We start from the raw sequence: 25,341 nt of genomic DNA, 5'->3' as shown, positions 1-25,341 counted from the left end.
TTAAAAATTTCTCACGCGAGTATGTTATGTTCTTTTATACAGTTAAGAATTTTAAAATAAAATGTTCAACATTTAATTTCACACAGGCAGAAAAAAAATATTTAATTTAAACACGGAAAAAAACACGGCATTTAATTAACTTTTTTAAAAAAATTTAATTTAACCACAAGCAGTTATAAACTGTTTTTACTGATACAGTTGAAGCTGTCGATTGAAACGATTGATTTTTGGGATACAGTTTTTAATAGTTAAATGCTTAAAGCATAGCCTTAAGCGGCAACATTAACTACACTGTAGAAAATCAACTTATATAATTCCTTCGTTAATTTTTTTTATTTTATTTTACGGGAGTAACGAGCGTAATTAGCGCGTGCGATGAATTGCACGCCTGAATACCTGTTGCGCGTGTGTGGGCGCGCACGCGTCTCATGGAATTCCCTGACAATATTCTCACAAGGGATCACAAAAAAATGCTGTAGAACAAGAATAATTTGCAAGATTGTAGTAGTGCCTTTTTGCGGCAATAATTTTTTGCAAATTTTACAGGTTTTGGTCAATTTTACTGTTTCCACAAAAATTATTAGGAAATTTGTGTATAAGTAGGAAAATAATATCAACTAGTATTTTGGAAAACTAGTTCTCGTTAACATTGAGTCCCTTAGAATTGTAGTATCGAATGTGGGAAAAAGCAAACCTCATCTGAAACAAAATCACCAAACCGGTCCAATGCGAATACACAAAGCAGTTTCAAAGCTGTATCCTCAAGCCAAGATGTGTTTGCCTCTCTCATCTAAAAAGGCAAAAAGTCACTGAGGCCATACAAACAAATATAAATAAATCAAACAGTCTAAAGTGAAAGAAACCATGCAAATAAATTTGTTTATATTCTACATTACAAAAATTCTGATACTTGCAAGTGTTATCAATGGTTGACCAAAATCATCTACAGAGTTTGGTCAATCATTGAAAATCGAGATTACAATAACAGCGAACAAAACAAATATTAAAAAACTACTTTTGCTGTGCAAATAACATGTAAATTGTAACGGCTATTAAAACCAATGTTACAAAATGTAGTGATATATATTGCATTGTGAAAGTGATCGGTTACAGCAACATTGCTAGAGAGATTACAATGAAAAAAAACAATAAAATAAAAACAAAAGGCATCACAGTAAAACTTGCCTTTAGAGTTTGAAAGACCTCCATCGCAACTTACTTTGAGTACTTGTGTCTCCTTACTTTTCCCGGCACTGTCTCCATGCAGTTTAATAATTTCTCTCAGAGCAGACGAACTGCCATGCCTGACTTCCCAAGCAGGATTAAAAAGATCATTACATAGTTCCACACAAAAATCTTCAAAAGGCCAGTTGTCAAGCTAAATACAAAAAATTATAAAAAGATGACCACAGCAGAGTGGAAGGAAAAATGAAAAATGTAAAAGTTTGAAATGACAAATTTATGCCGATTTTTCTTATTAAATAATGAAGACAAAATTCGAATTTATGTTCACTGCACATTCAACAAAGATGGGTTTAAATACTGACAAAAGTTGGTGAAACTGTAAACTTTTTTAAAAACTATGGAAAACATTACTGGAATATTAAACTTTGACCTAAGTCTTTATTTTATGCATTACTATTTTAGCTTTTTAAAAGGATATAGATACCTCATCTAGTGCCAACGAATTATTAACAACGTTATCAACTAAAAATTTATCTTCGCTGGGCTGCTCAACAAGTACACTTTGAGTCCTACGTTGTCGTTTTTCTGCAGGTTGACCATTTTCGCTCCCATCAAAACTGTGAACAAAAAACATTACAGAAATGACAAATAATAACATCAAAATGTTTTTAAACTACCCAGCTTTTCAAATTTTCATATTTTGGTTCGAAACAAGGAAATGGATTGTCTGAACTGTGTTTTGCTTAAATCGTTTATAAATTTAAAAAAACTACAAACATGCAACCGTCTCTACTAATCTTAAAATATATATCACCAGTTTAAACTTATTGTGTTTAAATAAACAGATTTCTCCAAGTAAAAACTAAATATTAAGGGTTTTAAAATTATCAAATCGATCTTATGTTCATGTCATTCAAACAACAGAAAAATTTTCAAATAAAAACAGATAAAAAATATTTTAAGCTGTTATCTTAGGCCTAACTTGAAGAAAAAAATGATGCCAAGAGGTCGTTTGATTAAACTAATTCCATAATATTTTTGTTAGAGATAATTGCACGCCAAGAAATTTTATATAGGTGGTGTGGTTGCAATCTTCTTGTTTATCTTTTACTTCTGTGTTATTTTTTTATGTTAGAGACAAGTAGGAGACTTTAAACTTGTAAACCTCAAATGACAACCAACCGTCTGAACTAACCACTCTCTTAGTCTTATTCCTTGTCTCCAATGTCTAAAGTAATGTTTAAATGAAAATTAAATTATATTTGCTCTTTATGTTCTAAAATATGTTCACTTATATGCCATGTTAGAGTGTTTTTCAAAAGCTGTTCCTATAAAAAATATAATTAAGAAAAAAAATAATATATATTTAAGAACAAAGGAGGTAATTGCGTGATCCTTCTAGAGATTCATAACAAAAATCTCAATATGGTAGATGTCATGCACGTGTTACTTATATTATATTTCAGATAAATTCAAAACTAATATTATTAGTTCAAATTAGTTCAAAATGAATTAAATTCTTGGATCACTAACCATAAATGGTTAGCAAACTTGATTTAAAGACCAAAGTTTTAGTTTTTATGCCGTGCAACGATTGTAAACCTGAAGTATTTTATGGATACTTAAAATATGAATAAATGGAAGGGCGGGTGTGTGCATTCGCAAGTCATTCTTTGCAAGGTCTATTATCCTGTCCATTGTTTGAATGCCTGAGTGGAGTCTTTTATGGGATTTACAACTAGTTTTAAAAAATTTACTTTCAGTATAAGCCTTATTAGAGTGATCTTTGCTAAAGATTTATCATAAATAAAGAGCCAATATCACAAATGCATTAACATGTAAGTAGCAGGAACTCAATTGACTTGCAAAAGAATTGAAAAAATCATTGTTATGTTATGCAATGGATGGTACTAAGAACAGACCTTTTATTTTCTTGTTCTTTTGATCTTTGCTTGGCATATGACTTTGCCTTTCTTTTAGCTCGATTCTTTTCTCTTGAACTCATCTGTCCATCAGATGAAATCGCAGCAATTTGTGATGCAACAACATCAGCAGCATTCTGAAACAAATCAGAATTAAATGATGAAGTTGGATTATCAAAGTATACCATGCATCAAAATATAAAACAATATATTTGCACACCTGATTCATTTACCACGCATAAATTTCCAGCAATGGAATTAGCACATTATTTTAATTGTTTGTATTACTTAGCAAAAATAGAGGTGCATAATTGCCTTTATGAAATTTAAATTTTAATATTTTCTGAATTACTTGCTCTAATGACTGGCATCTTTTCAAATATTTCGACTTCACTTGTTGATGATATCACAGCTCATTAGACATTGCTCAAAACCTATAGAACTGATAAAACTCTGATGACCATTTGAAGCATAAAAATTTCACAGATTGTTTCAAACATTTTGGTTATGTTTGACCACCCGCAGGCCTATCAGAATAGGGCGAGCTATTTTTCCACAGTTCTACGCAGTTGCCTTAATGTACGCATTTTATCCTGTAGGAACTATTTTCTTTATTGACAGGCCTGCGGAATACTATATTTTATGCAAATCCCTATGGGTACCTCAACAAAAATTGTAAACATCAACAAAAGATAGGAACACCTCAATGATTAAATTTTTCTGATAATATTTTCACAATCAGAAAGGAATGTCATAAATTAAAAACATGTTGAAAAGTTGATGTTGATGTTGAAAAACACGTTGAAGGTTTCATACCTCACCAGAAAGTTGAGTTGTGAGTTTTGTTTCCATTTTACTGTTGTTGACTAAATCATCATCTTCAAATAGATTGTCCATTCCCATATCCAAACCGCCAACCATATCTAAACCTAGCTTCCTTCGTAGCAGTCGTTTTTGACGGGTAACTGCATCTTGATGACTTAGTCCTAAACATGTTAAAGAAAAAAGGGATTATAACATTTTATAATGATGAAGTACTGTCCACTAAAATGCAAATGACTTTAAAGTTTTTATTTATTATGGTTTAAAGGACAATTCTAAAATTAAATCAGTATTTCAATACTTTAATATTGGACTTTTCTGAATTTTAAAAGTTTTTTTAATAAAAGTGCAGTGTCCTAATTTTCCAAGGCCTTTCTTAAACAAAAATGTCCAGGGCCCAAATCCTTTGTAATTGCATTTTAACCACACATATGTCAGTAACTCATACTAAAAATGCTTGTCTTTCTTAAAAATGTAAATTTTCTTGATAATAGTCATTACTGCTTAAGTTATTGTTATGAAAATAAAATTTACAATGATTACCCTCTAATGCTGCATCCTCCTCAATATCAAATTCATCTCCAGCTGAACCAAGCAGTTTTTCACCACGTTCCAAAACTGTTAATATGTCAAATTGCTCAAATTTTAGTTTTCCATCGTTAACTTTTTTCTCATCTTCGTGATTTTCTATTTGGAACAGCAAAAAGATATACAACAGATGAAAGAAAAAGGATGTTGAAACAAAAAATATAACATGCACTTTTTATAATCATATTTCATATTTTTTGAACTTGAATCTTATGAGTTACCACTCATAACATTCAAGTTTTTAACAATTTTTAAATTCCATATAAATATTATCCCCTCCATCAATGAGCAGAAAACTGATGTTTAAGGAAAAATAATTTTAAAATTAAAATCATAGTGAACTTTAATCCTTGAAATAGATTTGTAACAGCCCTAAAACTTAAAAAAGAAATCACATGTGCAAACATTCAAAAATGTTGTCACGCAAGCAATTAGCAGCATGTGTAGTTACTTGCATGGAATTTCCTGACAGCCCCCCCCCCCCCCCCCCCCCCTCCAACTGGCAGGGATTATTCCAGGATTTAAAGCTACAGCTGTTTTTACTGTCAGATTGAGTTTAGAGTCTCCTTTACCTTAAATATTTTTTATATTTTTAAGATTGAGTGTAAAACTCAATTTCAAGATTGAGTTTTTACTACCGATTAATGGTTGTACAAATGCCCTGAAAAAAACGTTGAACTGAAAGTAAACTTGTCAGCAGCAAAATTTTGCAAACTGCGAGACATTTTGAACCAAAAATGCTAAACTTTATAACTTTACATTTGGGTTAGTGTAGTAGTTAAAATTTCACAGGTTACAAAATCTATTATTTTAATATCTGTCTTCATGTTAGCTAATTTAAAAGCAGGGTTTTTTTATAATTGAAAACGTCATTAAAATCGCATCTATAGTTATAGTAACAACCCTCTATATAATAACCTTCTATAGTAAAAGTACCAGCAAATTTTGTTACTTTTTTAAACAGGCAAGAAGGGTCACAAAACAGTATACAAGAGGTAATCCAACATAAAAATTTTCACTGGTCAACGACAAGTACATGTATAATACATATTAGCGAGAAATTATAATATTTTAAATATTTCGGTTTGTCTTTCAAAGAGCTAATAATAAAAAAGTAATAGACCCTAAAATTCTTCCCGTGTGAAACCGAGGAAAATTGGCATTTGTTTACCTTCCTCCTTTACCTTCACACCATCAGGATTCCATTTTGGCACATTACATGCGACAGCTTCTACGGCTTGTGCTGCAGCAATTCTTGTGTCCCAGTTTTTACTCTTCAAGTAAACTAAAACCTAAATGTAAAAGATGGAACTCAGGTAAATGTAAATTTGTCATTATTACCAAAACAGAAGTTTAACTCATTGTTGGTGATAACTGGGTTATGCACAGAAAATACAAAAATAAGATATTCCTTTTTCTTAAAACATGTGAAATGGTAATTTTAAAGGTAAAAAAATACTTTCTGTAGGTGATTTTGAATGTAATGCATTGTAAACATTTTATTTTCAAGTCTAAAAATGTATTTTTTCTTCTATTCACATCATTTCTGTTTTGGATATACAATTATTGCAATATTATTAATACTTTTAAACATAACAGTCATTATTTACATTATTAAAAGTATGCTGCATTGCTTGCTTTTAAAACATTTCTATTGCTAAATCAACTGCTAAGAGATTCAGGCAAAATTATGCTTTTGCACATTTTTAAGGAAAGCAAAGTTTTGTAGATCTACAGTACAGTCCAGATGTAAGCGTACGCGTACGCTCAACTTGCAAAAATAATTGCTTTCATTCAAAAACACAATAAGATAGCAAGTTCCTTGTAAATTGCGCGAAAATAATTGCTTCATATTAAAAACAAAAGCATAGCAAGAAACATTAAAAGCCATTGAATTTTTATTTTTTTTAACAACAAAACTAATTAAAGCAACGCGATTTTAATCCCGGTATATTAACACAAGCTTGTTTAAAAAACAACAAATCCAATGGTCAAATATTAAAAAAAAAAACTAACGCTGCTACTTTTTAAAACTTTTAGTAATATTTATTTATAATCGAAACATATTTTTTTTAACATGTAAAACTTTTAAAATGCAAACAACGTTTAACAACGCAAACAGAAAAACCCTACGTTCGAGACTTTCCCCTTCACGATAAGATTTTGAAAAAAATTTCAATACCAATGAAAAAAAAATGTAAAGATATATATAACTTTTGACGTTGTTGAAAGATCAAAACACTCATTGTGAGAACATTTTGTTTTTTAAATTTTTATACCAAAGAAAGTGCCTAAAAATATAAATTTTGACGCACTTAAAATTTGAAAACGCTCGTTGTGGGAACATTTGTTTTTGTAAGAATAAAAAGACACTAAGTTAAAAATATTAATAAAAAAAGAGGTATAAAATTACATAAAGTCACTGTTATTTAGTTTTGGTCGTTCTTTTTTCTAGCACGCAGCAGCTAAATCAACAAAGTAGATTTATTTACAGAAATATTTCAAGTTATTTATTTCCTTTAAAAAAAGAAATTTTTGGAAAACTCTTGACATACAAATTTCTTTCCATGAAAAAACCGAGACTGATCAATCTCGCTTCTCGCTGTCTATTTAATTTTCGTGCAAATCCTTTATTTAATAAAACTATCCAACAATGGTTCGCCATGTCACATTGGTTAGACTTGATAACATTTTAAAAACTTAAAACACGATCTAATGAAGCTTTTCTATCGTCGTTCTTCTTTCTTAAATTTTTAAAACGCAATCTAAAAAAGCATTTTTATTGCCACTTTTTGTTCTTAATTTTTTGAAACACAATATAACAAAGCTTGAATCTTTGTTAAAATATAATTATTTCTATCGCTTAAAAGCTTTATTTACCCCGAGCAACCAACAATACCTTCTCGCTAATCAATTTAGTTTCCATGCAAAACTTTTATTTAATAAAACTATTAAACAATGGCTCTTTGTGTCACATTGGTAGAGTTAATAACACACTATTTAACAATAGTTACGCGCAGTTATAATAAGACATTTTTTCTTAAAGAATCTTTTGTTTATTACACACAAGTTAATGACTTACAAGACTTGCAAGATAATTAATAAGAACAAAAGACAAACAACTACCACCTCTGAAAAAGGTGTAAAACTTGAGCGTACGCTTACATTTGGACTATACTGTAGGTGACGCATAAGGTTGGACAAAAAAAAGACACTTCAAAGAAAAGCAAGAACATACTCTATTTAGAAGGTTTGGTAATTCATGAGGATGTAGCTTCTGTACTTCACCAAGTTGCTTTGCAGCAGCTTTTCGAGTGACAGGAGTGGAGCCAGTATCTAGGATGACCAACAAACGATCAAGTCTAAGGCAGTAAAAAAAATCAGTTGTTATACTTTGGAAAGTGCTGCTAGATACTACATTTATATTTAAAGAAATGTGTCAACAACTTGTTCCCGTTGTGTATTGTCCATCTAATCAGGAAACATCACTGTGTTTATACTTTTAAATAAAGTAAAAATATCAAATCTTACCGTGTGGACATTTTTTTAAGAAATTTTTATTTTTCCATTACAAGTTATGTAGATGACCAACTTAACTAAAATAATAATTTCAATAAAATTTTAAAGATTGGCATTTTTAAGAAAACCCAAGGTGACAAATTATGTTGAAGCAAAATGTTGTAGAGCTTAGTAAAACGTTTATCAAGATAATCACATTTATAAATTAGAGGTTGTCTACCCTGCACAAAAACCCACTCCATTCATGGGCAGGGGTGCAGGTCACAGGTCAAAATATATATACCATATATTTTGACCTGTGACCTGCTATTTTTTAGCTTTCTTTTGACAATTTTTTACATTTGACATGCGCAATAATTTTGGTAGCCCTTTACAGTGATGCAGCACCATGCACTCACAATTCGATCTGTGCCTACATTAGACTAAAAAAACCCTTGGGCAAAATTGGTATTTCATTTTTGAAAAAAATTAACATATACATTTTTTTTTATTTATTTTAAAGTTCAGACAGAGTTATGCCTTTCTTGAAAATTTCAGGATATAAAACTTACTAGAAATGGAAATAATGGTATCTTAAATTTATTGTTGTTTTTTCTAGCCCAATACTTAACGATCTTGTTTATCTCTTATTTCCGCCTAATAAGCGGGCCCTTGCAAAATGTTTGTGTGAAACTGTAGGTAAACAAACAGCCTTAACTTTAAGTGAGCACTGAGATGGAGTGCGATAATATCGGCATTATGGTAGGCTCCGTTCAGGCCATATTTTTGGCTTGTTTTTTCTTTGTAGAACATAGCATCAAAAAATGGAAAAAAAATTCTATTGGAAAGGCACAAAAGAAAAAATAATTTTTTCTTTATTCTATGCGCCATTGTTTTTGGAAACCAGAGACAAAACGAAACAGAAAGAAGAAATCACAACATTGTCTCGTGGTTAATAATTATATGTTTATCAAGATCTGTCTTTTTCATTAGCATGACCAGGATTATTGCATATTATAAGCAAAAAACCCAACGGGGGGAATGCACAATGTGATAGTTGAAGATAGTTGAAGCATTATGGAGATAATTAAATTTAGAGCATAAAAGGAGAAATTCTGAAAATTTAGGTATTCTAATTGTCTAGATCTTGAACAAAGGAAAGTAATCAAAAAGTAAGACAGCTAGTGAGGCAAAGCTACTTTCAGAAACAACAACAAGAAGAGGTCGTTGTTGCAATGAAGTCTGATTTCAGTAAGTTAAAACGTTTAAATAATAAAGAATAACACAAAAACTTCGATTGATTTATCTGATTTATCATGTTCGTTAGGGTTAGGGTTAGTATCAACTGATCAAATGCATCAACTTTGTTGATACATTTATAAAAGCACAGCCCTCGAAATAATTTTTGGAGACTCGTCAGACAAAATGTCCGCCACATTTCCAGTTTGGTCGGACATGTCCGTAGCCCGTTTTAAACTTTCGTCGGACAAAACGTCCGATAGATTTCAGTCTTGGTCGGACACTTCCATTTGTTTAGATCTCGGAATTATTGAATAGTTCTAGTCCTTTTAATCCACGAGCAAGCCTATTCATAGCCAACCTGACCATCCTAGCTAATTCACCAACTCCTGACTTAGTTAAAAGAACTACGTAGACATGAATCTCTATTGCCTGGCCCCTTCGTCGTTGGTAACCAGGTCTTACACAAGAAATCCAGCCATGCGGTTCTTAACTAATGCGGAGGTGAACGCCGACGGAGCACGGATGAAGCAAGTCTGCAAAACTGCACTTACAGGCGGAACAGACGTTATATCATGGATTTAATTGTAGATAATTTTGTGTTCTTTTCTTTTTATATTTTGAAAAAGCCTTTTCTGTTTTAAAAGTCATTTTTGTAAATTTGAGTGATAAAAGATCTTTCATGTTAATTTATTTTCGCCATCGTTTTTGCACTTGAATTTTTATCGCTGCCGTATTTTTTAAGGAGACTTATTGTTTGCTAAGCCTTAACTTGCCTTGATCACTTTGCTTATGTTTAGAAAATACAAAATAAAACAAAATTGGGAAGACAAAGAAAAACTATGGAGAGAAATACAAAGTATTTAAAAACCTAGAAAGTCTACATATTCGTTGTCATCGCCAAATAAATCGATTAAAAGTACATTGTCATCCACATCTTCGTTCTCTTCATTTGAACTGCCGTCACTCAGCGAGGGAAGTTTCCTTTTGGAACCTGTACGTGGTTTGTATCCACACCGTTTTCTTTGATTTGGTCGTCTGTCCTTTTCCTCCATCCACATTCTTATAGCATTTGATGGGTCATACTGCTCTATAGACGGCCCGTCTTCGACAATCCTCAAAAGGGACTCTAGTCGGTTTTGTGACAATGAACCCCTATTGATAGTTTTGACAGTTTTGAGTTTGGAAAACATGCGCTCCAACTTGGCATTGCTTACAGGGATCGTGAATAACAATTCGACGAGAATTAATAAATCTTTCCACGATTGATTTCTGGATGATGAAAAAATTCTTCTCCAACAGACCCTGTATGGTGTCGCCGAAACAGAAAGGTATTCGTGTGAGTATCGTAGGAGATCGTGAAATTGATTTAACAGATCTGCTGTTGAAGCACTGAAGCCGGCATGTCTCAATGGAATATCGAAGTGTTGTTTTAAATTTGATAAACCTTCGTCAGCAAACTCGTAATCTGTAATAACATTTCCATCTTCGTCTTGCTTCTCTCGGAGCCAACCTTCCGTGTTTAAAATTTGATTAACGTATCTGAAGATATCTCTACTGTCATCTTCTTCTTCAAGTCGTGATGTAACATTCTCAACAATGACATTTGCAAAATTCCCTTTCGTTGCCTTGACATGCTCCTTTGCTGCTACAAAATTTGTCATTTTCACATTTTGGTAGTACTTATCGCCATCTTTGTCTTCTATTCTACTTAGCAGGTCTTGCACGTGTGGCAATTTTTCAAAACTTTTGCGCTCAAACATTGCTAAGCGATCTTTGGTAAGTGATAGTGATCTCATCGCTGAAACTGTGTCAATTTGGTCACGTTGGAAGTCTTGCGAGAGCGCTGATGGTATTTCGAGCAAATCGATAAACATTGCCAACATTAATGGTACTTTAGACTGCTTCCACTTGTTTAGATAACCTCTCATTTTTGCACGATCTTCTCCTTTCACCGCTTTATCTTGACTGAGATGTTCTAAGTGCTCTATGAAAAGACCATATTTATCCAAACAAATTTTCATAGCGGCCAGTTTGTGTGAGATCCAACGAGTGCCGTTTGCTTTTTTGGGTTTAACCCCTCCTTCTATGTAGTCCATCGCAGGAGCGTAAAGATCATGCATCTGACGTAACTCCCGAAGTTTCTTTGGTGCTTTCTGATATAAATAGTATGTCCTTAGTAGCATCTCATCTACAATATCAAAGTCGGTACCTTTCAACGCATCAGATAAGGCCAATTCCAACCGATGTGCGATGCACCAAATAAATACAAGCCACTCCGATTCCTCTCGTAACACCATTTTTACACTATTTTTATTCCCTCGATTTACACTTGCTCCGTCAGAAGTAAATCCAATCAGTTTTTTGGCTGGCATTATGCCGATAGACTGAAACTCACTTTCAATGGCACTTTTTAGCGTGACCATGTCATCGTAGCTTTCAGCGAGAGCAGCTGCAACACCGACAGCATGTTGATGCTTTAAGTGAGTCATGCTGAGAAAAGACACCTTAACTTCTACACAATTTGAGTTAACTGGAGTGGGATCAAAATGTAATGCATATATTACTTCATTTTCAACAACTGCGTTGTCTGTAGAACCATCACAAAGTACGCTAAAAAACTTGGCTTTCGCAAGATCAGCATTAAGTTGCTGCTTCATATCTTTACCCATATAATCAATAAATGTTCCACAAGCGCGGTCAGTGTTATACGCTATACCAATGTCAACTTCATGCTTTCTCTCTAACTTCAGCAACTCCGGATATGTTGTCAACGGTAAGCGATTTTTAGCAACAAAATACGCCACTTCAAATTTCTTTTTCGTTCGTTGCATATCTTTTTCATCCATCTTGGCCAAACCAGCGACAACGTTGGAAGAATCGGCCGCAGACAACGTTGTAGCTCGTTCATCCAGGGAAACTCCTGTTGCTTTCAAATACAGGCTATGGGCTTTTAAGTGTTGTCTACTCTTCGTGGCATGGTCTTCTACTGCACTTTTTTTGTAGTTTTGGGTGCCAACAACGAAGATGTTGCTGTAATTTGGCAATGTTTTGATCTGGGACTGATACGTCGTACAAAATTTACAGCGCATGTTCTTAACCTTGCCATCTTTTATATCATAAAGCAGCCATTCAGCAACGCTGTGTTGTGCCAGCTCAGCTTTCCACTTCTCAACAGTAGCAGGTGTTACGGTTCTTGTTGATGTTGTTTGCTTGTGTTGTTTCGGATTTGTTTTGCCTTTGGTCTGCGGTGTAGTCTGCAAAATAAACAATTAAAACAAATTAAAGAGACACAAAAGATATTGTGAAAATTAAAGTACTAAATATAACAGAGTAAAGAATTACTATATTCGTTGCTGATTGCTTCGCTAATGTTGGTGGGTTTTTTCCAAAGGCTGAAAATATGCTTCTTTGGATTTTCTTCGGCTGCTTATTAATAACAACAGAACAATCAGGACATCTACCAACACGTTTTTCCTCTTCGCTGTACCCATTGACTGTACTGTTAACACCGGTAGAACATATGTTACAAGATGTTTTTTGACACGATATACACCGATACTTCGTGCTTCTTTCGCAAAAACAACAAGGCAAATCATTAATTTCACTCATACTTGAAGGAGCAACTAACTTACATGCGATAAATGTGAAATGAACACTTTTTCATTTCTTATAAAAGCGCAAGCGACCGGCGTTCTTTTACCAGTCGAATGATCTCACTCAGAGATGTTTTATATTAAAATGAATTAAATAATTTTTTAGGACGATGGAGTGTTGCAGGTAAAGGAAAATTTTTTTCTTCGTTTGACAAAACAATTCGAAACCATAGCAGGTCCCATTTAATTGATTTTTTCTTAATGCTGCAAGTGCTATTTCTATTCGAACAATTTTAAAAACGAAACCCACGTGCGGTATAATATTTTGTTTTGTATAAATTTTGTTAAAAATTTAAGCCACGTGGATAAACTTAAAACATTTTTTTTTTAATTTGAAAACGAAGCATATTTTTTCCTATTTGCTTGTGATGACTTTACAAATAATTATAAAAATACAAACTTAAAAACTATTTTGTTTATATGTTTTAGAGTATTCTTTAGCGACGGCATTTTTTGCGATTTAATTGGCTTATCAAAATGCGCAGCCTTACTTTTTTTTTTAACGGCGCCTTACCACATTTATTATTTGTGGTGTGTGTGATCATGATTAAGAAACTTCCATGATGGCACATGGCAGATGAAAACAAAACGAAAGTGAAGCGGAACGAAGATTGATTAAAAGAGACAGATTATATTTAAATTATCTCGTTATTTTTGCATGTTTCAATTTTTATTTTTTGCAGTTATAATAGGGGAGATGTAGCTAGAGAAACGTGCCGGACAAAATGACAGGCCAGAACTGATTTTCGTCGGACATATTTGCGTCTGGGTCGGACAATGTCCGATGTCCGACCGCTATTTCGAGGGCTGAAAGCATTATGATGGAAACACAGCTACAGATGCTCTCCCTCATTCATTATTTTTCCTGTAATGGCATGAATCCAGCAACCATGTGATCGATTTTGCCGGGCGTTTACTATCGCATGATTCGTGCAATGAAATGTAATGGTGGTTCTGTAGGCGAATAGAATTTGGCGTGAGTTTGCTATTTCTATGAAACATTTGAACAGTTTTCAATAAAACTTTCAGGATAATGTTTTTTATGTATATCTTTTAATTTTTACAATAAAATAGGCACCTCAAAAAAAGTTGCCTATGGGGTGATTGCGCACCTTTAAAAAAGTATGGAAAAGTACACAAACTTAAAACATGCATCGTATTATTCTTTTGTGTATATGTGAATATATTTTGAATATTCCCCCAAATCAGTATACTAACGTCTCAACTGACCTGTATCAGCCCTGGGAAATTATGGGATTCCAACCAGTCAGTGATTTACCACACAACATTAAAGGGACTACAAAATGGGCTGTTAACTTTAGTGACTAACACAAAAGTCAAGGCCAAAAAACATCTAAAATCATCTTAAATATGACATTGGACATCCAAATATAACTGAAAATGACAGAAAAGTTCTCTACATGTAACTTATATCCATAATTTATTTATTATAAGCATTCACCATGCCAGGTGTTACTTCTTTCATACAGTACCGCCTGCGTGTAACTTTACATGTACGCAAGTTTTACGACCTCATGTAACGATCTCATGTCTACATAAAGAACGTTCACATATCTTTTGTTTACACACGAACTTAATTGCTTTCTATTGTTATCGTCGTGCGCGAGTCATAACAATAAGATTTGATGAATCCTTTGTTGTCACATGTAACATGCATGTTATTGTTTAAAAGTGTTAAAGATCACGAAGGCTATTGAAATATATTATTTTAGAAAAAAGAACGAACATAACACTTAATATTTAAAAAAAACTAATGTTGCTACTTTTTAAAACTTTTAGTAATAATTCTTTATCATCGAAGCATATTTTTTAACATGCAAAACTTTTAAAAGTTCTTCTTATAAAAAGCAACGTTTAACAGCGCAAACGGAAAAACCCTACTTTCAGGACTTTCCCCTTTACGATAAGATTTTGAAAACAAATTAAATTTCAATACCGAAGAAAGAAAAATCTAAAAATCTAACTTTTGACGTTCTTGACAGATCTAATTGTGAGAACATTTTGTTTTGCGATGCGATCTAAAAAAGCTTTTCTATCGCCGTTTTTCGTTCTTAAATTTTTAAAACGCGATCTAAAAAAGCGTTTCTATCGCCGCTTTTCGTTCTTAAACTTTTAAAATGCGATCTAAAAAAGCTTTTCTATCGCCGTTTTTTCGTTTTTAAACTTTTAAAATGCGATCTAAAAAAGCTTTTCTATCGCCGTTTTTCGTTTTCAAACTTTTAAAATGGGATCTTAAAAATCTTTTATTTTTAAAGTTTTAAGTAAAGTGAGTAAAAACAATAAACCTTTGTTAAATTTTATTTTCAGTCGTTAATCTCTTGACGACTGTAGCAATTAAATACAACAATGGGACACACACAGTTCACATGAGCTAATTAAATTTCGCGAACAAGACATGAACTCTATTGTTTTCAACATGCAAAAATAGCTCATGTATTTAACAATAGGTTAACAATAACAACAAAAAGTTCTAAGGCTACCGAAAGCTCATGCGAAGGTGATAACTATCGCGTACATGTAAAGTTACACGCAGGCGGTACTGTACCTAAAAATCAAATCTGTATGCTACAACTGTTCCAAGTGCTCTGTTGAACACGGAAACATCACAGATTAAAATCCAAGTGATCTGAAATTTGTTGCATATTTGTTATCGTTCTTACAAAATTAAGAAACCAAAGTAGATTTAACTTAATTCTGCAAAGTATATGATTTAGTTTAAACTTTTGCATAATGAGTTTAGATCCCTGTGCCTTACTTAATATATTTTACAGACCGTAGCTTATTATACGGCCAAATATAACACTAAAAGGAAATTCTTCATTTTTTAAAAAATAATAATAAAGAAGTAGCAAATCCATCATAACAAAAATATTTGTTCATAAACAGGTTGTTATAGAATTGTAAAGTGCGAACGATTTCTTGTACTTGACCTTTCAAGTGGTCTATTTATTGCATCATTAAGAATGCAAAACGATAGAGAGTAAAGTCCATGTCGGAGGTCTTACTTGAGTCCTTTTGTAGCCTCTTTAATCAAGTAAAAAATATTAGATATATACTGTAAATTCCTGAATATTTATTTCCTAATTTCTATTTAAATAAACACATTGAGGTCCAACAACATTTTACTTCAACAGTCTTTTTCAGGAACATTTGAGTAGGTGTGTGTTGATTCGCATGTGTAAATCAAGTAACGGGTGCGATGTAAAACGCATGTGCAAAGAATGTTACACTTGCGATACGGGCTCCAAGGTTATTTTTGTTGTGCATTTATTTTGCGGTAGAAAAGTGGGGGACGTTTTAAATCGTGAACCCCAAACATAATGATCGAGCGTCTACTGGTATAGTGACTATCAATCTTAACTTCCTTTTCTACATGTCTGAAAAAGTATGCATGACTATACTGTCATTTTGCCGTTATGTGTTATATGTTTTGTTAAGTATTGTTTTATACGTCCTCTGTGTATTATGTAGTTGTTGAAAATTATATTTAAAAAAACTTGTGAGATAATTTTAACAATTTACGTTGATAATGTCTTGTAGTAACAAGACGAAATATCCATTAAAATAAAATAAAAAAAGATGTCATCATCAATCAAACTTCTCGTACTTATCTTTACTGTCATTTTTATATTTCTTGTTTATTTTCAGGTCATCACAAGCAAATAGGCAAAAATATGCTTTGTTTTCAAATTTAAAAAAATCTTCATGCACGTGGCTTAAAACTTACAAAGCTACACTTAAAACTTTAAAGCTACACTTTAACAAAATTTACAGAAAAAAATTTATACCACCCGTGGGTTTCGTTTCTACAGCCATAAAGAAAAAATCCATTAAATTCGGACCTGCTATGGTTTCCAATTATTTTGTCAAATGAAGAAATTATCTACAATTAAATCCATGATAAAATGTCTATTCCGCCTGTAAGTGCAGTTTTGCAGACTTGCCTCATCCGTGCGTCGTTGGCGTTCACCTCCGCATTAGTTAAGAACCACATGGCTGGATTTCTTGTGTAAGACCTGGTTACCAACGACGAAGGGGCCAGGCAAAAGAGATTTATGTCTACGTAGTTCTTTTAAAAAAGTCAGGAGGCGGTGAATTAGCTAGGATGGTCAGGTTGGCTATGAATAGGCTTGCTCGTGGATTAAAAGGACCAGGACTAATCAATAATTCTGAAATCTAAAAGTGTCTGACCAAGCTGGAAATCTCTTAGACGTTTTGTCTGATGAAAGTTCGAAACGAGCTACAGACATGGCTGACCAAACTGGAAATGTGGCCTGACGAGTCTCCAAAATTATTTTAAGGGCCGCCATTGCATGCTACAAAATGGATTTTATAGTTGGATTTTGAAAACTTAATATTTATTTTTCAGGCGTGCGATTAATCACACTCCTGAAACGGTTTAGGCATGTGCCAAGGCGTGTGCCTGCGATCGCACGCCTCTCCTAAAAAAGACTGCATGGTGCATATCTTTAGTCCAGGTCGCACATGTTGAGGGTCTGAAGCTGGTTTTAGTTGTCTTATAGACACACGGTTGGAGTTAGTTTAGTAAGAAGTCAGTATAGCAACAATATAGAGAAAAATGTGTATATTTTTTTAATTTTTTTATTTATGTAACACAAAGCATAGTAGAGAGATATTGATTTCTTTAGCATAGCTAGCTAGCTATCTCTAGACCTTAAGCTGGCTAGGTGCTACGCGATAACTAAGTCTCTCTCAAGCCCCTTTTGTTTGTTTATGTAAAAATTTACCACCAGTTATGACTCACTTAATCGGATGGTCATAAAAAATTGCCGCCAGTGCCGCACGCCTGTTTCATAGAGGACAAAATTGTTACGAAAAATAATTCAATTTACCCTCTCAGTTAAACAGGATATGTCAAGAACGAAATAAGATTTTTATATTCTGTAAAAAAAATAATAATCTCAGATAAATTGTCCATATTATTAAAACAAAAAAAACTTTGGACACCTGTCTGAAATTGGTAAATTTAGGCCAAAATGTCTAAAAATGTCTAACAAATTAGGCCACCGTCAAAAATATGTTTGGTTAGCGTCATTTCTAATTACAAAAGTGAGTCGGTCGGTCGGATAAAAATTTTTCCCGAAAAATTACAAAAATACTAGCTATATTTCCCAGCCATATTTTGTTATTCCTTTTAAATGTACGCCATCTGTATTTTTAGCCTCCGTTTCAAGTTCAATTTTTGTCAGTCAATGTTGTTCCCATGGTATTTGCTTGTCATATAAATGCGAAGCAAAAAAATATATCCCCTATCAAAATAACATTCGGACGTAATAACCGTAACTCAGAGGACCGTTGAAAATGTAAATGGTGGATTTTGTTGGGTGTCAAAGATTGTAGATTGTTTGGTTTACTTTTTACAAATTTACCGACTCCCTGACTCAACGTTCGCCTTTCAAACTGAGTCGGTCAGGTGACGCTAACCAATTATATTTTTGAGGGTGGCCTTATCAAATAGATCGTTGTAATACTTTTTATTTCAGTAAAATTAAAACAATACAAAAAAGTTTCAATAACTTAAAAAATGATAAAAATATATACAAAATTTAAAGATTCCGTCATACTGTTACTGGCAATAACAATACATTTTTCTGCTGTGAGATAAGCTATTTCTTCAAAAAATAAAAAATACTCATAATGCCCATGGTCAAAGCCTTATTAAATTCACTTCGTTTACTTTCTTTTGTGAAGAGCGTATTGTGGGGAAAAATATACTTTAATAATTAGGGCTCTTTTGATTATGCGTTATCCCTGACTGTTCAGTCAGAGACATTCTCAGTCAGTAAAAAAGAAGAAAAATCGTCACATCCGTAGCATATACGGAGGCGACCATAATGGAACAAGGTTAGCTTTAAAAATGTTACCTGACTTGGAATTCTGGAGTTTACTTGCAGTGAATGTCTGCCATTATGGTTGTTTCAAGCAGGCCACCATTTTTGCCCACGAGACGAATTCTGAATGGCGGATTCGGCCCCGAAATCGGGGTGGTGAATGACGGATTCGGGGTTGAATTTGTCGCGAAATGTGTGTGCGCTGATCCATATGCGCTGTTTTCATTGTTTTGTTTTCGTTTTAAAACATTCGCTTCTTATAGAAGTACTTTCAGGGAAATAATTTACGCAGAAGAATGAAATAAAAAAAATCGCAAAGTATCAATAAACTTTTAGCAAACCTCCTTTTCAGAGCCTATTTTGCATTTTTGAAGAATGAGTTACACGAAAGCGAATTAAACGGCAATTTTCGCCGCCGAATGCATCTGAGCATAAGCAGACTTGTTTGCGTCGAATTCACTACTTAAAGGCGGAGAAATAATTCGCTGTAAGCTTTTAACCAATCGAAATGCAATCATTACACTGGTGATCTGATTGCTATGATGACAGCTCATGCAATCTCTGTTTTCTTAAAGATATTCGTGGTTTTGGAAGTTGTAAACCAACTTCTAGACAAAAATGCAAACATAAGCCTACGCCGATGATTTTTCAGCTGGAAGTTCCATAAACAACTTACTTTATGTCGTATTGGGCCCAAATTTGGTTATTAGTCAGAAGCCAACCTCGATCCCAGGGCTTTTTTCTCTTTTTGATATGAAAAGAAAAAAAAGCCTAAGGATTGAGGTTGCCCAGAAGCAACAAAATGTCATTAAATAGAAAATCCCATGTTCACCAAAAAAACAATTAAAGTCTTCAAAAATACAAAAATAACGATTACACAGGAAGGAGAACGTTATTTGGGTGTTGTGATTGGACAGGAAAACTGCATTAGTAACAAAATTAATGTGTGGCTCGAGAAGACTCAATTGTTAAGTGAAATCGCAGAAATTGAACTACAAGCAGCTTACAGTTGTTTTGTCATTGATTATAAACATGCAATTTATGCGAACTTGACCTAGTATAGCTATTCTGTTTGAGAGCCAATTGAGAACCTTTCTCTAACAATATTTCTTGCAATTACTAGCGAAATGTGCCAATCTTGTTTCCCATCCCAGGGCATTTTGCCTTGTTGATAAGTTGATAGCGACCACTCCGCAATAACGGCTCAGGGACCGCAAAATCCTGGGGACGAGGTTGGGAAAATGCGTGAATACCAACGAGAGACAACTTTTATCACCTGCGAAAGATTGTGGTTTAGGAATTTCGCTATTTTCCGATATATCGGAGAGAAAGTATGAGTATTTAACATGCGCTACTAAACATCTTACTGAAAACATCATCCAACAAGAATATCGATATCACTATGATCCTGATAACAAAAAAATGCAGTTAAAGTTACAGAAAAAGGAATTGTGCAAAACATTTTAAGTAGCTTGGAGGACACACGCCTAATCAGCAACCTCCATCCTAGGGCCTGTAGCGTTTTTTTGATATGAGGATGAATTTCATCTTCACATCAATGCAATCTTTCATCTTCACTTCATTGCAACAACCTTGTCCCCAGGGGCTTTTGCCTTTTTGCAATCGAGAAGGGTTTTACCGTCAAGTAAGCGCCAACAACTTTAACATAGGCAACAAACCCTGCAAACGAGGATGGCCATTGCCATTAAAAGATGAAGATTACGTAATCAACAAGAAAAATTTCGTAGATTTGATTCAACTAAGATATGATTAGCATTTAAACCGTTCCCAGATATGTGTGACTGTAGATTGAGATTCACTGTTGAGCACGTTCTCTCATACAAGAAGGGGAGCTTTGTGACTGTGAGACACAACAAAGTGAGAAACATAACTGCTAAACTAAACTGGAACCACATGGTTTGAGCAAAAACTGAGAATACTTCTAATGAGGCACTAATAAATATAAGCGCCAGAAGTTCTTATGAAGTTAATAAAATGAAAAAAAAGAGGTATTATAATGAGAGAGTGATGCAAGTCGAGCATAGATCTTTTAAGCCCTTAGTATGTCAGCGACATGGCGCTCGAGTGTTAGAGGTTGCTCGTCCTGCTGAAATGGTAGCAGAAAAGCGAAAGCAACATACAGTATACTCATTAACTTGAACCTTCAAGGGACCGGGAAGAACTAGTTCCACAACGAATGTTCGACTTACGCGAAGCTTCCATTGAGTCGAACTTTATGAAAAATGAGATAATAGTTCGAGTTAAGGCGATTTATCTTTTTTAAAAAAAATTACTAAAGTATCACATTTTGTATGGTCAAAGATTACTGATTTTAATAATAATCTCGAATATCCATTTGTTTCAATTTGGAGGTTAACTTATTCTCTACAATTGTGTCAACTGGGTGAATACATTGGTGTATGCACTCACCATTTTCACTGAACAGCATGTACTCACGCAAGATCTCCAGTGCTTGGCGAACGTCATCAGATTTGGGACAACTTAGTTAAATATGTAAAGTATAATTATTGCTTTCTTCCGTCATCAATTTTGTATTTGTGGGCGTGGTAGCGAAGCACTGTTGAACAACGACAAGTTGGAAGATTCTACTTCTTCCAGCATTCTGGTTAGTGAGGTAGCATCATGTTTCTGATGATGATACATTTTAATTATATATTTTATCATAGTCATTTTTCTTTCATAATTCGATTTAGTCAAAGTCTGTGGCTTTCGGCCTTTTGTAGTCCATTTTAAGTGTACTTTTTCTTTTCGTTTTTTCTCTATTTTTTTCTCAGTTACTTTAGGTCTTTGATTTATGCAACTCGTCTCATTCTAATTTATAATATATTTTATTTTTTTCTATTCGATGGCGCATTTTATTTAAAAAGCATTACTGATTTTTTTTAGAAAAAATCAATGCTGAAAAGAATTCAATCTCGTCTCCAGAGCATCTTTAAAGTATGTCCGCTGTCCCGACATACAAGAAAAGCCAATCGGCGCTGGGAAGGAGGTTGATAAGAATTCGAATTTTACCGTGGGTGGGAAAACTGGCGCACTGCAACAAGGTAGGTACTGTAACAATGTTACTCCCGGGTTTTTGCTGAAATGCTTGAGCTGCTGGTGATTATATTTTAGGAGGCAACCTCGTCTCCAGATTTTTTGTGCCGTGGTGGACTTACCCATGAAAAGTAATAATCCCTCCCTGGGAACAAGACTGCGCTGACGGAAACGTGCACCAGCTCTCGCGTTGAAAAAGCTATGAAAGACATTTTTGCGCTTTTTCTTTATTTATTTATAATTTCTACTAGATTATGAAGCCTTCCTTTTTTTAAATAAAAACTCCGTCAATAAAATATTGTCGTATTTAGAATCACAAGTTCGATGAATTTTCTTCGTCTATATCTGCGACCACTAAGAAGTATTTGAGTTTAGAAAATAGTACCTTTTGAATCCCGACAATGACTTTATATTAATTTAGAAGTATTGTGAAAAAAAATGCGTTATTTTATAAATTGTTGTTTGCGACGCTTGTGAAGAATGACGGACTTTTACAACCTCGTCCGCAAGGTCTTGTGGCCCCTGAGCCGTTATTACGGAGTGGCCAGCAACAATAACTTTTCGCCGCTATCTACTTCGTCAACAAGGCAAAATGCCCTGGGAAAGAGGTCAGGACTTTTGAAAATATCCTGCCTTCTCGCAGTACCTTGCTAAAAAATGATCGAGTTTGAGTATGCTGATCTGGCATATAACTTTGTGCAGGATGTTCTGTAAATTCAAATTTTGTAGAAGGTCTTCTGTAAAGTTATGTAAATTCACAGCACTTGACCCAAGCAAAAGCGATAAGTAAGAGAATTTCTTCCATTCTTCATGAACAACATAAATGAATGTGAATGTGAAACTATCTATTTTCCTGTTTAATTATTCAGTTATTTACAAGGACTGAATGTTGAAAAATATTAGATAAAAAGCCACAAGAACGTCCGTATATATAATAATAATCATCATGATACAAAAAATAGAGAATTATAAGTTTGAAAACTGAAAACGACAACAGAACAAGACAGAACGATTGCTTTCGTAGTGACAACGAAAGTTAGTGTATATATCACTGCAGGATACATACAGCTACATAGTATATCCTTTTTTCGTACAAAATTTCGCGCATTTGGAATTCGCGAATTAAGGCTAAAAAGGAACATAGTAGGTATTTATAGAATCAGAGCTATACAAAAGTATGGAGCTATCAAAGAAACTATTCACATCCCAACCTCCCAAGATCGGGTGAATAAAAACTTTCGCGGTAGACTCTGAAGAATGGACTATCATTTTACACGTATGTTAATTTTCAGACATTTTACACAAACACAAATGGAACCGTATTTTGAACATCACAATTTCCGCGCGCTTTTTTGACACATTTACTACAAATAATGTAGATCTAATACATGTATACAATTAGCAAATTTATGATTTCGTGTAAACTGTATAACAACAAGCTCTAGTTGACGCATGAAGACAGATAAACGGCACATACCCGCTAATTCGAATGCCGTTAATTCGAACATCCGATATTCGAACATTTCCTAATTGAACCATCCGATATCCAAAGCAATTTTCTCGGTTGCTTCCTTCATGACACTCTTCTGTTTAATTCTGTTTAATTTGAACATTTGTTTATTCAAACATATTGTGATCGCTTGCGTGTCCGAATTAGCGGGAACGTACCGTACGATATAATCACGCTTTCACAATCCTGTCAATGCAACAAGAGTGATTTTATTTATTCAAAAATAAAACAGGAAAAATTATATGATCGACAACAAATAATAATATGAACAATCAAAACGAGATTAGCAATAAAAAAAACAGAATTGGTTCGTCATAAAAAGATGTAAAAACCCCGCATGCTTCTAAATAATCAACTCTTCATAAAATTTTTTTTTACTCGCTTAGTTTTTCCAACGAATTCTAGAAAATGACGATGTACTAACTCTTGTTGATAAGTTTGTCGATGAGCTCTTGAAGCGGTGCCAACTCTCTTTTCTCGATCAGCGTGAATTCTTGCACGAAGTAAATGAAGTGTTTGAACGACGTGTTCAAATGAGCCTCCTCTCCCAAACTGACCACTTGCGGAAAGTGTTGATGGTAAATGTGTGCGTACACGCGAAACAAACGCTTAAGCATAGTCTTCGCAATGCTGACGAAATTCTTCGGGAAAGGCACGCCGATCTTTGAAGGAAATAAGGATTCGTCGTCCAGTTGGTCCTGCACCCACGACATTAAGTAGTCGATGTACTTAGGTGCCGAGCATTTGATTGGTTTCTTCACAGAGGCTCCGTCAGCCCATAAATATTCAAATTTCGGTCCTGCCGACATGACGGGGCAAGATTCGGGAGTGCAATGGTCTGTGATTGTTCCATACAACATGTTAATTTGATTAAAAAAATCCACAGTGTTTACAGCTATCCACTCATTGAGATCTTCACCCTACATAAAAATATATATTATGGAAACGCGCAAAGTTGCGTTAGCGTAAAAGTACCCCTTTCTGATTGTTTACATTTTGGTGGTAAGCCCTTTTAGCTTTGACAATTGCATGACAGGCAAAAGATAAGGTATCCATCTACACTCAAAAAAAAGTTTATATCCTGAACAATAATCCTGTGGGGAGAAATTGGTTAAAAAATCTCTTTTCAGCAAGGTTCTGCATCGTTTAGCCCCCTATACAGTTGTTAAAGCTAAAAGAGCTTACCTCGGAAACTTCAAACATTCAAAGAAGTCTATTCAAAGAGAATAACGCGCAAAAGCAAACAAAAATCAAACTTCCTCTCTTAAAATGAGGTAAAATTCAAAAACTTTACAACAAAATTAAACATTATTTAAAAGTATCCAACATACACTTCCGATTAGAAAAAAAAACCTTTGTCTTCAAAATTCATTTAGCCTAGAATCTTAGGGTGCATTTTTTTTAAGTTTTCGTAATTTTTTACTATTTTGCTTTCGTTTTTAGAGCAAGCTACTATAGTATAATTTGACATTGGTTGTATCAGTTATGCATGCCATTTGCGTAATTTTTCCTGATCTTCCAAATATTTCCGCAAATTTACATAATTGACTTTAATTGTTCTTTGGGAAGGTATATTAATTTTCTGACTTTACTCCTGATTTTCCTTGTCTGGTAGACTAATCAATCAAAAAAAATTAAAAAAATAACAATACTTAAAATAAAAAAAAATCCCAGAACAATGCTGAAAATTAAAACATTACAGGCAAATGACCATCTTACCATATATAAAATTCAAAGTTGGCAAATAAAACACAAACTATATACCTCGGGCAACATAACAGCATTTCGCAAGTTTCCCGATCCCAGCGTTGCTTCTGCATGCTTCAGCAGATCATACTGGTGTGTGCCTTCTGGTATACTTTTGCGAGGTTTGAATGTTTTGTTGTTTCTCGAACCAAATAAAAAACTCATTGCAAGGTCATGTGAATGCTTTTCCTGTTATTAGTTCATCTAAAAGAGAATTGATAATTTAAACAATGAATAAAAATTAT

At 33.8% G+C, this 25,341-nt stretch overlaps 3 protein-coding genes across 3 annotated transcripts in view; all 3 read right to left on the bottom strand.

Moving 5' to 3' along the window:
• The window catches only part of LOC130649427 (TATA-binding protein-associated factor 172-like), a 44,196-nt gene extending 25,278 nt beyond the window's left edge, over positions 1-18,918 (bottom strand). The window contains exons 1-10 of the mRNA XM_057455704.1: positions 18,817-18,918; positions 8,049-8,113; positions 7,756-7,879; positions 5,689-5,809; positions 4,473-4,616; positions 3,924-4,093; positions 3,108-3,244; positions 1,670-1,802; positions 1,220-1,378; positions 695-790 (exon numbers count right to left, since the gene is read on the bottom strand). Of these exons, the coding sequence (XP_057311687.1) occupies positions 695-790; positions 1,220-1,378; positions 1,670-1,802; positions 3,108-3,244; positions 3,924-4,093; positions 4,473-4,616; positions 5,689-5,809; positions 7,756-7,879; positions 8,049-8,059 (1,095 nt within the window). The 5' untranslated portion in view covers positions 8,060-8,113; positions 18,817-18,918. The remainder of the gene's footprint in view (positions 1-694; positions 791-1,219; positions 1,379-1,669; positions 1,803-3,107; positions 3,245-3,923; positions 4,094-4,472; positions 4,617-5,688; positions 5,810-7,755; positions 7,880-8,048; positions 8,114-18,816) is intronic.
• LOC130649431 (E3 SUMO-protein ligase KIAA1586-like) lies at positions 9,365-12,971 on the bottom strand. The gene is made up of 2 exons (XM_057455708.1): positions 12,600-12,971; positions 9,365-12,511 (listed from the first exon to the last, which is right to left on the bottom strand). The coding sequence occupies exons 1-2, from the start codon at positions 12,864-12,866 to the stop codon at positions 10,118-10,120; spliced, it is 2,661 nt and encodes an 886-aa protein (XP_057311691.1). The 5' UTR covers positions 12,867-12,971; the 3' UTR covers positions 9,365-10,117.
• Positions 18,919-22,668: 3,750 nt separating the features above from the next.
• LOC130649437 (MOB kinase activator 1B) lies at positions 22,669-25,301 on the bottom strand. Its single transcript, XM_057455714.1, has 2 exons — positions 25,115-25,301; positions 22,669-24,270 (listed from the first exon to the last, which is right to left on the bottom strand). The coding sequence occupies exons 1-2, from the start codon at positions 25,259-25,261 to the stop codon at positions 23,770-23,772; spliced, it is 648 nt and encodes a 215-aa protein (XP_057311697.1). The 5' UTR covers positions 25,262-25,301; the 3' UTR covers positions 22,669-23,769.
• Between the last annotated feature and the right edge of the window lie 40 nt (positions 25,302-25,341).

Source organism: Hydractinia symbiolongicarpus, chromosome 7 (assembly GCF_029227915.1).
Source record: "Hydractinia symbiolongicarpus strain clone_291-10 chromosome 7, HSymV2.1, whole genome shotgun sequence".
NCBI classification, from domain to species: Eukaryota; Metazoa; Cnidaria; class Hydrozoa; order Anthoathecata; family Hydractiniidae; genus Hydractinia; species Hydractinia symbiolongicarpus.
This window is presented reverse-complemented; position numbering and strand designations above follow the sequence as displayed.